The 11,987-nt window shown below is 38.9% G+C and overlaps 2 protein-coding genes and 1 pseudogene across 2 annotated transcripts in view; all 3 read left to right on the top strand.

Moving 5' to 3' along the window:
- The window catches only part of LOC148739948 (slit homolog 1 protein-like), a 4,008-nt gene extending 1,505 nt beyond the window's left edge, over positions 1-2,503 (top strand). Inside the window, exon 3 of the mRNA XM_088751380.1 lies at positions 2,381-2,503. Within this exon, the coding sequence (XP_088607506.1) occupies positions 2,381-2,456 (76 nt within the window). The 3' untranslated portion in view covers positions 2,457-2,503. The remainder of the gene's footprint in view (positions 1-2,380) is intronic.
- The window catches only part of LOC111345368 (uncharacterized), a 234,642-nt gene that overhangs the window by 148,239 nt on the left and 74,416 nt on the right, over positions 1-11,987 (top strand). The gene's annotated exons all lie outside the window — the stretch shown is intronic.
- Positions 988-1,788, top strand: LOC148739949 (uncharacterized; annotated as a pseudogene).

Genomic DNA, 11,987 nt, shown 5'->3' with positions numbered 1-11,987 from the left:
GTATAACTACAAAATGGAGAATGAGGGATTTTCAACACACACAAACCCGAAAACGTGAAAGATGTGAAAAACATCCAATTTTTTAGTCCAGTTTAGTTTGTCTGCCGACGGTACTTTTCTAAATTTAATTAGTTAAACAATTGACCACCAATTGATGTAACTATCTTGAAGCCTGGGATACACAACACATTTTGTATGAAGACTGTAGACAAGGAATGAATTCGTGGATCATCTAGCGCTAAATTTGAACTATACAACAATTATTAGACAAGAGATATTTGATAGAAACCGACATTTCGGTGCATCTTGCGCCATTGTCAAGGTTACATGATTAATGATAAAATGCGGTTTGGGAAGAGGCTAAGTTAAGTGCATCTTGTGCCATTGTCAAGGTTACATAATTGATGATAAAATGCGTTTTGTGAAGAGGCTAAGTTGAAGGAAATTTGCATAAAATACCGCCAAGCTAATTACATGAATAATTTAGCGCGAAGAGAAATCGACTGTACATTCAATGCTGGTTTAAGATCTTGAATACACAGCATTTCATTGACAAGGCAGTCAAACTTATTCGTGCAATTCTTGATTAAATTGAAGCGCTCTTGACAAATGCACCCTTAGACGAGACAATTGACATCTTGGCACGCAAAGCTTTCGAGAACAACTTGTTCAACGACACTTTATGATCTAAACTTGACCAGTAGTGACCTCGTTGATCTTCTACACGTTGCTACAAAGGGGCAGCTGTTTCAGTTGGACGGAGCCCTATACGAACAGACCGATGGAGTAGCTATGGGGTCTCCCCTTGGACCCCTTTTGGCTAATGTATTCATGTGCGCTATTGAAGGGTCCCTAAGAAATAAAACAAAACTCCCAGAATTTTACCGCCGCTAAGTAGATGGCACTCTAGTCAGGATGCCAGATCGGGCAGTAGCAATAGAATTTTTGGATACCCTGACCCACGCCCATAGCGCCTTTAGCTTCACTATGGAGTTGGAAAAAAATGGGATGCTCCCTTTCCTTGGGGTGCAGCTTTTGAATTGCGCGCCATGTGTCGAAAAAAAGGTTTACTTTCAGCCGACAAACACCGGGCTAATTCTGCACTATCATAAACATGTGGACAGCCGCTACAAGTATGGTTTGCTCGTCACCATTCTTGATCGCGTGCACCGGCTTTCGTCATCTTGGGCGCATTTCTCAGAAGAGTGTGAACGTTTGAGAGAAGTTTTCTGTAAGCTGAGGTATCCGATTCACCTTATTGATTCCGTTAACGACAGGTTTATTACCTTGAGAGTCGCAGTGGACCATCCTAAACGGCATACCGATGACGCTATCCGGATAGTTATCCCCTATAGAGATCAGGATGCTGCAGACTGCCAAACGAAAACTTAGAGATCTTAGCAACAAAGTGCAAAAGACGATTCAACCCGTGTTTATTAACCGCAAGCTTAAACAAGATCTAAGCCTGCGTGAGCCTAAGCCTAAAATTATAACCCAGCGATGCGTTGTTTATTTATTCAAGTGTGCGATGCAGGTTATGTCGGGTACACAAAGGGCCACCTTCACACGCGCGTTGAGGGACACCGTCAAAAGGCGTCATCTATTTACAGGCATTATTCCAAAGAACATAACACTGCTGTTGCGAACAATTTCACAGAGCGCTTCAATGTATTCAAGTATTGTACGAACAAGTCTGACTGCCTTGTTACTGAAATACTGTCTATTCAAGATCTTAAACCAGCATTGAATGTACAGTCAGAATCTCTTTGTGCTAAAGTTTTCATGTAATTAGCCTGGCACTCTTTTATGCAAATTCGCCTTAACTTAGCCTCTTCACAAACCGCATTTTATCATTAATCATAATGGCGCAAGATGGACCGAAGCGTCGGTATTCCCGACGCTCATATTTCTTGTCTAATGTATTTCCAAATCGTTTCTTAAAACAATTATTCGATACCAAAGTAAGTAGGTGAGTACGCCAGTCATGAGAAGCACTACATGAGGCAATTGCTGGTGCTGCTCTCACCGTATGTATCAGAAAGTGGTAAAAGATCTGGCGGTAATGGATTATTAGGCTGATAAGAACGATCTTTGATGCAAGATACGGTCAGATGTCGCGTGCTCGTTATCATAATTATGCTATTTTCAGCCGTCAATTTTCCTTTAGTGTCCAAATGTATTAAAGACACTGAAATACTTTGCACTGAGGTTCCATGGAAGTATTGACACAACGACTTCATAGTTATTTATTAGTTGCTTTTTTTATATATTTCCTTATGTATGGTTTTGACAGTGAAGAGACTACGCGTTTAGATGTCATTCTTATCGTAACTGTTGCATTCAGCATGTAATTTACACGTTTCTGACAATTTCTTAATAGATACCTAAACAACAACAAGCTGAAGGACTTGCCCCAAGGCATCTTCAGCGATTATACCCAGCTGGAATGGCTGTAAGCCAAGACTCTTTTTTATCAATCTAATAGTTAACCAAAAAATCCATCTTCGACACTTTTTTAATGATCTTCGATAGGAATGTGAAGTAGTCCTCTCCAAGTAATCTACGATAGCAATACCTAGCCTTTTTAGCTTCCAAAAGTCATGATCAACTCTCCCCAACCTTTACATGAACACCTTAAATATACCTGAATTGATTACTTCAGTCACTGTCCGTGACATTGATTGATGTGTGATCGTGTTGTCTGATCATCCGGGTGAGGGTAGTCCTGATAAGGACTGTTATAACACGATGACTTCCGCTGGAATCATTGAAACGTTGGACACTGGTTCCGAAAACAATCCTTCGTACAGCTATTCTTACCTGGACAAGCAAAGTGTACGGTAATATCTTTTTACACGAACTTGGTCAGGTGGAGCAAAATTACAACGGGCAAAACTTCCAGTTACCTCGACTATATCACCAATGATGCTTTGGTGTCACTGCGCGTGGAAGAGAAAACAAATTTCCGGAATCACCTTTAATTTTACTGCAAGAAAATTCGAACCCTCCCTCCCCTTCCCTCCTCCTTGGATATTAACCTAATACCCTTCCCTCCTTCAAGCTCTGAGTTTAAATAGAGCTCCCCAATAAGAGAATTGTTACACAGCCTCCAAAGGTAAAAGGCCTCAGCCTACAGTCAGTTCTGATTAAGCACAAAATAGGTTAGATTTATAGCTAGCTTAAGATTTAAAAAGTTGGACTGTGACGCCATGTTTTATGACGTCATGTAGACAACACTCATACAGGAAAATTTTTAATTGCAGATGTCTTTTTGTGCTAGTATGCATGCGTATGCCCGTCTATCGCATCCTATTTAAGTTGAGATTTTTAACACTTAGTAGTCATCCATTTGGAAGAATATGTTTTGCAACCACGTGCACCAGAATAAGTTATATATTTGTCTCGGCATCTTACCTTGCCCCTCCCTGATATCATCGTCACCTGGCTTATGATGAGGACCACGTTCAATGACAGTGTGTAATGTCAACCCCTATGTATTGCAGCAATGAGTGATGGGAGAAGGGAGAAAAGGCAAGTGTAAAGCATTCGGCTGGTTTTCAGCGCTTTACACATACGCACACAAACACAAGTATCAGTTGTTTTTGTCCCAGATTAAAGTTCGCAATCCTATGTTAGCTCTCCATATATGACGTACGAAATTTTCGAGCAAACACAGTTCCTGCACTATCTTTAAAAGCACAATTGAATCAATACCTTTTTATATTACTTTTGTTAGGGCGTTAAACAATAACCAGTTGAAGAAATTACCATCAGGCATTTTCAGTAACAATACCCAGCTGTTGTGGCTGTAAGTTCAGAGTCTGTTTTATTTGTGTAAGAAACGCGCCAAATCCATCGCGCATTGGTAAGACTACCAGCAAATATGAGCAGCAATGTCTTAGGTCCAAATGAAATCAGTCACAAAGTAGGAATGTTCTGTTTACGTGGACAGGGATTTTTTTTTCCTTGCAAGTACAATGGTGAAAGCGAGAGGAAGTAGGGTGGCGGGGGCGGAGAGGGAGCGAAGGTCGAAGCTAGGTCACATGTTAATCAGAGTAAATGAGTAAGATGGTTAACCTGTGACTTTTATGTTGGAACTTACCAGGTATACCAGGCACTGTGTATTATCTTTTTGCCTTTAATGTTTGTGCCGTTACGAATGAACCCGCTGTTGAAAATCTTAGACAAAAGTAAAAGGAGATTGTGTGCAATTGTTCCAAACATTTTCCTATACCAACTTTCTTGATAGCTTACCCTCCCCTCCTCCCTTCAAACAGTATGGCCTTTCTTTTAGTAAGGACTGCACTAAATGACCATGTGTTTATTTCTTACACAAACATTATGCTAATAAATCCAGGACAACACTGTCAGTTGACAGACTGTCCTCAAGAAGGAGATATGATCATCCCTGAACTCAAACGAAAAACAAAAGGACCATTAGGAATAATGAGGAAATCGATAGCTGGCAGAAACAATGACGCCATGACGATCTAAGACAAAAAGTCACAAAAACAACGGCCATACACTTGGACAAAGCCAACGTGCACTCGACTTCTGTTTTGATAAATGTAAAGCACATATATCGAGGTTTACTGTAATATTTTTCTTTTTTCCAAAAAAAAAAGATCGTACTTACATCAAATTTACATAATAGTGATGAAACTTTTATCATGATAGTTGCTAACATCTTAACATATGTTATATGCTTCAATTTCATCATAGTATATTTTTAATAATTATTATTAAAACTTAGTAGTCACCCATTTTGAAGAATATGTTTTGCAACCACGTGCACCAGAATAAGTTATATATTTGTCTCGGCATCTTACCCTCCCCCTCTCTGATATCATCATCGCCTGGCTTATGATGAGGACCACGTTCAATGACAGTGTGGTATGTCAAGGCCTATATGTATTGCAGCAATGAGTAATGGGAGAAGGGAGAAAAGGCATGTGTAAAGCATTCAGCTGCTTTTCAGCGCTTTACACATACACACACAAAAACAAGTCTCAATTGTTTTTGTCCCAGATTAAAGTTCGTAATCCTATGTTAGCTCTCCATATATGACGTACGACATTTTCGAGCAAACACAGTTCCTACACTATCTTGAAAAGCACAAGTGAATCAATACCCCTTTATATTACTTTTGGTAGGTGGTTAAACAATAACCAGTTGAAGAAATTACCATCAGGCATTTTCAGTAACAATACCCAGCTGTTGGGGCTGTAAGTTCAGAGTTTGTGTTGTTTGTGTAAGAAACGCGTCAAATCCATCGCGCATTGGTAAGACTACTAGCAAATATGAGCAGCGATGTGTTAGGTCCAAATGAAATCAGTCACGAAGTAGGAATGTTCTGTTTACGCGGGCAGGGATTTTATTTTTCGTTGCAAGTACAATGGCGAAAGCGAGAGGAAGGAGGGAGAGGGGGAGAGAGGGAGCGAAGGTCGAAGCTAGGTCACATGTTAATCAGAGTAAATGAGTAAGATGGTTAACCTGTGACTTTTATGTTGGAACTTACCAGGTATACCAGGCACTGTGGCTTATCTTTTTGCCTTTGATATTTGTGCCGTTACGAATGAACCCGCTGTTGAAAATCTTAGACAAAAGTAAAGGGAGATTGTGTGCAATTGTTCCAAAACTTTTTCTTTACCAGCTTTCTTGATAGCTTACCCTCCCCTCCTCTCTTCAAACAATATGGCCTTTCCTTTAGTAAGGACTGCACTAAATGACCATGTGTTTATTTCTTACACAAACATTATGCTAATAAATCCAGGACGACATTGTCAGTTGACAGACTGTCCTCAAGAAGGAGATATGATCATCCCTGAACTCAAACGAAAAACAAAAGGACCATTAGGAATAATGAGGAAATCGATAGCTGGCAGAAACAAGAACGCCATGACAACCTAAGACAAAAAGTTACAAAAACAACGGCCATATACTCGGACTAAGCCAACGTGCACTCGACTTCTGTTTTGATAAATGTAAAGCACATATATCGAGGTTTACTGTAATATTTTTCTTTTTTCCAAAAAAAAAAAAGATCGCACTTACATCAAATTTACATAATAGTGATGAAACTTTTATCATGATAGTTGCTAACATCGTAACATACGTTATATTCTTCAATTTTATCATAGTATATTTTTAATAATTATTATTAACACTTAGTAGTCACCCATTTTGAAGAATATGTTTTGCAACCACGTGCACCAGAATAAGTTATATTTGTCTCAGCATCTTACCCTCCCCCTCCTGATATCATCATCGCCTGGCTTATGATGAGGACCTCGTTCAACTACAGTGTGTAATGAACGCTTTCCAAAATATTTTGCGTTTTTCCAAAATAGCATTTTCCAACAAAAATGGGCTTCTTAAGGGTAATTGAGAGCTAGTTTCCGCAAAAACTGCCTTTTTCTATCGACCTAATAAAATTAAGGCACAAAAGTCGTAGCATTTTTATGAAAACACACGGAATCCATGAGTTTTTGAGGAAGGACGTTTATTGCAAAACCTACGGATACTGAGAAGGTGGCTTAGAAAAAAAATGCAAAGTTTGGGTTTCATTGCGGACTGTTAAGTTTACACGAATTATACTGACAAAATTTCTCCTTATTTCACTGACATAAAAAAAACCCCTCAATTGTATACATATAAGTCGGATGGACAATCATAGGAGCTTCTGTATCCTTTATTTTATAAGAAATGTTTCTGAAGGAAGAAAAACGCAACTATTCAGAGGCATGTCTGCCACTGTTACAACACAGACAGTAGAAAATGAGATTACACAACTTACTTAACAGGATAACTAGCCATTTAAATAAAAAAAATAATTAATGTATTTCTCAAATTGCTTTCTTAAAATGTTCCAAGCTGCAAAAATTCTGCAGCCCAAGATGACCCATGCTGCAGAAATTCTAGTCCCAGATGCCCCATGCCACAGAAATTCTGCAGCCTGAAACACCCTTCGCAGCAGAAATTCTGCAGCCCTAGGTGTACCATGCTGCAGAAATTCTACAGTCCCAGATGCCCCATGCCACAGAAATTCTGCAGCCTGAAATACCCCACACTGCAGAAATTCTGCAGCCCTAGATGTCCCATGCTGCAGAAATTCTGCAGTCCCAGATGCCCCACGCCGCAAAAATTCTGCAGCCTGAAATACCCTGCGCCGCAGAAATTCTGCAGCCCAAGATGTTCCATGCAGCAGAAATTCTTCTGCCCAAGGTGTTCCATGCTGCAGAAATTCTGCTGCCCAAGATGTTCCATGCTGCAGAAATTCAGTCAATTGTGCAAAAGAAAAGACTACACAGAGTGTTAAGTTGGGCAACCCTATGGTATTGTGTAGCATAGTGGTGGATTTTACAAAAATAATTATTCGATTTTTCTCCCTTAAAAATTCCAGGTCTTTTTAATTGGCCCCTTTTTTTTAATTTTTATTTTTTTCAAGCTAACTAATGAAATTTTGAGTATAGAGAGGGACTATGAACCCTTCCCCAAATGGCAGCCACAAAATTAAGGGGTCCATTCATAACATTTCCAGATTTGAACATCATAAATTGTCAGTATTTCATGCTTAAATACTGTGGAGATTCCCACATTTTAATTTAACAGCTTCACAGGAGGGTAGAAACCCTTGTCTGTAAGCTTGCTAGTTCGCATTGTGATGCATTGCTTAGCCACACTGCATTTCGGCCTTCCTTTAAGGCTGCCACCGTAGCATATCCTGTTTTGCTGCAAACATCCACTAGTGTCCCCTTCCCTTGACAGCTTCTTCACAAGCCAAGTGTAGGCTCCAACAGGTAGTGGTTTCATACTGCTACACTGTGAGGCCACAGGTTCTACAAATATCAATTTTTGTTGTCTGTAAGAGAGCAATGTCTTGGGGTTATTTACCTTGACGCTGACCAGTGTCCCACCACAAATGTGTTTAGACAGTCCTTCAAATATGGCCCTAAAACATAAAATGCATCAGCGTAAGAGTAGAGTGTTTCTGTGCCTTCAAGTATTAAGGTATCTCGTACTAGTTTCCTTGCGCGGGGAACAGATAACTCTTGCGTCACGCGCGAGAGAAACGTGCGAAAGAAGCGCGAGATTAAAAGACGAAAATTTAAAACAAAGATTGCGGCCCGAGGAATTCTTTCTAATTACGCGAGAAGTTTACCTAAGAGCTTGTATTTGATGTGTTGAGCAGCCACTGTAAATACAGGAGATAGAAACTAAGATAAAGAAGACGATTTTCGGAGAAGTAAAGGTTGCTTCACTTCACATTTAAAAGAAATATTCAACCGATATGAAATCTTGCGACAGCGAAAAAAGAAGAACTCAAGTGAAGGATAATCTACCTGAAGTGGAAGAAGACTTTGAAACTTCAAGGAAAATAATATGATATAGGCAGAAGTCGTGTGTAGGATTTTTAAGATGAGCCCGGGAGACTGTCTTTGACAGCTGTTTAATGATTTTCTTAGCAGTAAACGTCTGTAAACATCAGATCGTAGGCGCGCGCGTGAGCATACGCAATTGTCAGCGGTAGCTATAACAGATCATGAGCAAATGTCGATCTTATAGAATCAGATTTTCACACATGCGAGAAAGCGCGTGGAAACTGCTTAACTCACGAAAGCTAGTGCATGAAAACAAGTCCGGTGACCCCTTCTTTTTATTGTTCCAATATGATAATAACGTCAAAAGGAATCATCACAAAAAAAAAACTAGAAAATTCTACGGAAGTAAATTTGCGAAGTGTGAAAATTGCCTTTTTCTAGATTTTCTGAAACAGTCCATTTTACAGTTGTGTGCTTGGCTGCCAAGCCTTTGAATGGGAGTGAGGCTAGAGATGACCTTGTTATGATACAAACCTTGCTGCCTTTCAAATGTAAATCACTTTGTTATCATACTAAGTAGATACAGGTCTCTATCACAACAAGGTCATCTTTAGCCTCACTCTGAATCAAAGGCTTGGCAACTAAGTACACAACTGTAAAATGGCCTATTCCGCTCCATAGAATTTTTTAAAAATCTTTGTGCATTTTCCTTTTCAAGTGCCAAAAGAAATCACTGAAAAAATCATGGGGTCACCGGGTTAGTTTTCAAATTATTTAAGCCACAAGCTAAAAAATGCGCCTGAATAAGCCTATGAAAGCATTGCCATGTGTAGCGGCCGACACAAGCGAAGCAAAATTTCGACGACAAGTATGAGTTTCGCAAATGAAGACACACTATGAAGCTAGGATATATTTTACGGACAAGCCTTGAATCGTTTATTTAACGTAGTCGTGGTATCCAAGTACTTATCGTAAACTGAAATATGAATTTATAAGGAAGAAGCTAAGCTAAATGCGAATAGACAAACCAACATTCCAAACATTCCGATATAAAGGCAAGATGCAAAGCTAGCTAAAAACTCAAACAAACACAAAAAAAACTATATATAAGCTCAAGGAAAGGAATATTAGCACTTACATAACAGTCCCGCTAGTAAGAATCGAACCAAAACGAACTTCAATATAAGTTGGGGATTCGGAAGCGAAACGGGAAATCCAAACAGACACTTACTCTAACACAGAAAACTGTAGTCTTACGGCAAACGACAACAACCAAACGATAAACAAAAAAAACTTCAACTATTCTTCTCTAAAAATCGCACACGTCCACATTAAAAAAGGGTCCGCGTGATTTGCTTACGAGATTGCTTCGTAACCTCAAAGCACGCGCACGCGAGTCGCGCGCGCACAAGTTTGTTAACGTCTTCTTAACAGCAGGCAAAACCGTGGCAGCTGTTACACCATGGAAACTGCTAGTGACGAAATGACACCTCCTTTTGGATAACCAATGATTATATAATTCAACCCCGCAAAAGTGTTCAACTGGCCTATGTCAGTCTTTCTGTTGTATTTTTTCAAAGTTACAAACCATCAAAAAGATGAAAACCGGTACGAGCCACCTTAAGAGCCACTGACCACAAATATCGAGAATCCGCTGACAGTTGCAAAGTTTCGGGATTCATTTTATTTTTTCTAAAGGACCCTTTTAATGAACCTTTTTTTGAAAATGATATCAAAAAGTTCTATTGCTTTTTTTTCTCCCAAAAATCGAAAAGTTCGAAATACACCTAAATGGCTGTTGTCCCCCCATTAAAGCTATGAAAAAGTATGCAACTTCGTACGCTACAGAGCGATGCAATCCTGCTTTTAAATTTTGTGCGCTAGCAGATGGTTTGTTCATCTCTTGAAAAATATTAATTTCTTTTCATTTTCTTACGTTTAAATCTGAATAGTGACCCGTTGAAATAAAGTACTTCGCTGCTCTTTTGCGGAGGTAAAATAAAGGTCAACTTCAGTGGCCTATGAACAGGTTTGCCACATATACTTACACATCATAACGTACATCAACTTAAAGCTTTATCCTTGTATTTTAATTCTTCCAATTCTCTATCTTGGCCCACCATAAGCGGCGCGTCTAGGTTTACAAGAGTTTGGGCTATTTTGTCAAAAATGCAATGTGAGCAGCTGTCCCGACCCATTTGAAGGCCATTAAAAGGTTTTGTACGATATATTTACAATCATCTTAAAGCTTTGTCCTTTTAGTTCAATTCCTCTAAGTTTCTTTCTTGGTCCCCTATAGGTGGCATGTCCAGCTTTAAAAGAGTTTGGGCTAAAAAATGATAACAAATGTAACGCTATCCGTTGAACACTGTCACGCCAGAGTTCAAGGCAAATCTTTCAACTTAGCCAGGAATGTACCAAATACATAATCTCTTGCACGACAGCCGTTCAATAGGTCGCATTACATTTTTTGTCATTCTAGCCCTAACTCTTTTCAAGCTGGACGCGCCGCCTATGGCGGGCCAAGAAAGAAACTAAGAGGACTTAAACTACAAGGATAAAGCTTAAAGAGAATATATATTTTGATTTGTAACTATATGATACAAGACCTTTTTAAAGGACTTTAAATGGGTCGTGACAGCTGTTCAGCGGTTCGCATTGCATTTTCGACAAAATAGCCCAAACTCTTGAAAACCTGGAAGTGCCGCTTATAGCGGGCCAAGATAGAGAATTGGAGGAATTAAAATACAAGGATAAAGCTTTACGATGATGTACATTATGATTTGTAAATATAGATGGCAGACCTGTTCGTAGGTTTATTTTACCTCCGCGAAAGAGATGAAATGTACTTTATTTCAACGGGTTACTATTCAGACTTAAACGTAAAAAATAAAAACAAAATAATATTTTCTAAGAGATAAAAGGACCATCTGTTAGTACACAAAATTTAAAAGCGGAATCGCATTGCGCTGTAGCGTATGAAATTGCCAAAGTTGCTTAGTTTTTCATTGCTTTATGGGGAGGACAACGGCCATTTAAGGGTATTTCAAACTTTTCAATTTTTTGGAGAAAAAAAGTGCGATAGAACTATTTGATATAATTTTCGAAAAAGCTTCATCAAAAGGGTCCTTTAGAAAAAATAAAACGAGTTACGAAATTTTGCAACGGTCGGCGGATTCTCAATATTTATGGTCAGTGGCTCTTAATAACTAAGCTGTCCCTATTATTATACAAAACTGTGTATATTGAACTTAACACGGTAGATAACATAGAAGATTGACGATGTTTAAGATAATATGATGATCTTGTCAAAAAAACTCATGGTGTTAAAATTCACTAGGTTTTAATGGGTTGCAGCAAATCATGACCCATGAGTATCCTGTGAATATGTAAAAAAGTTCATTGACCATGAAAATTTTCCCTGAGTTTTCAGGGGGTTCTTGGGAATATGCAAGCACCATGAAAATTCCTTGAAAACACCATTAATTTGGAATAAAAAAATTCTCCACTTTACTTGCACCAAAGACTATACTACAGTGTATATATAGCTGTATGCTGGCAATACAATAAAACTCTTGTGTGCTAAAATTCGAATGTAAGCTGTCAAGCAGCATTTTCATGTTATACTGTTTGTTTTTGTTGATTCTGCAAATTGAAATTCAAAGA

This window comes from Stylophora pistillata, chromosome 2 (genome assembly GCF_964205215.1).
Source record: "Stylophora pistillata chromosome 2, jaStyPist1.2, whole genome shotgun sequence".
NCBI lineage: Eukaryota > Metazoa > Cnidaria > Anthozoa > Scleractinia > Pocilloporidae > Stylophora > Stylophora pistillata.
This window is presented reverse-complemented; position numbering and strand designations above follow the sequence as displayed.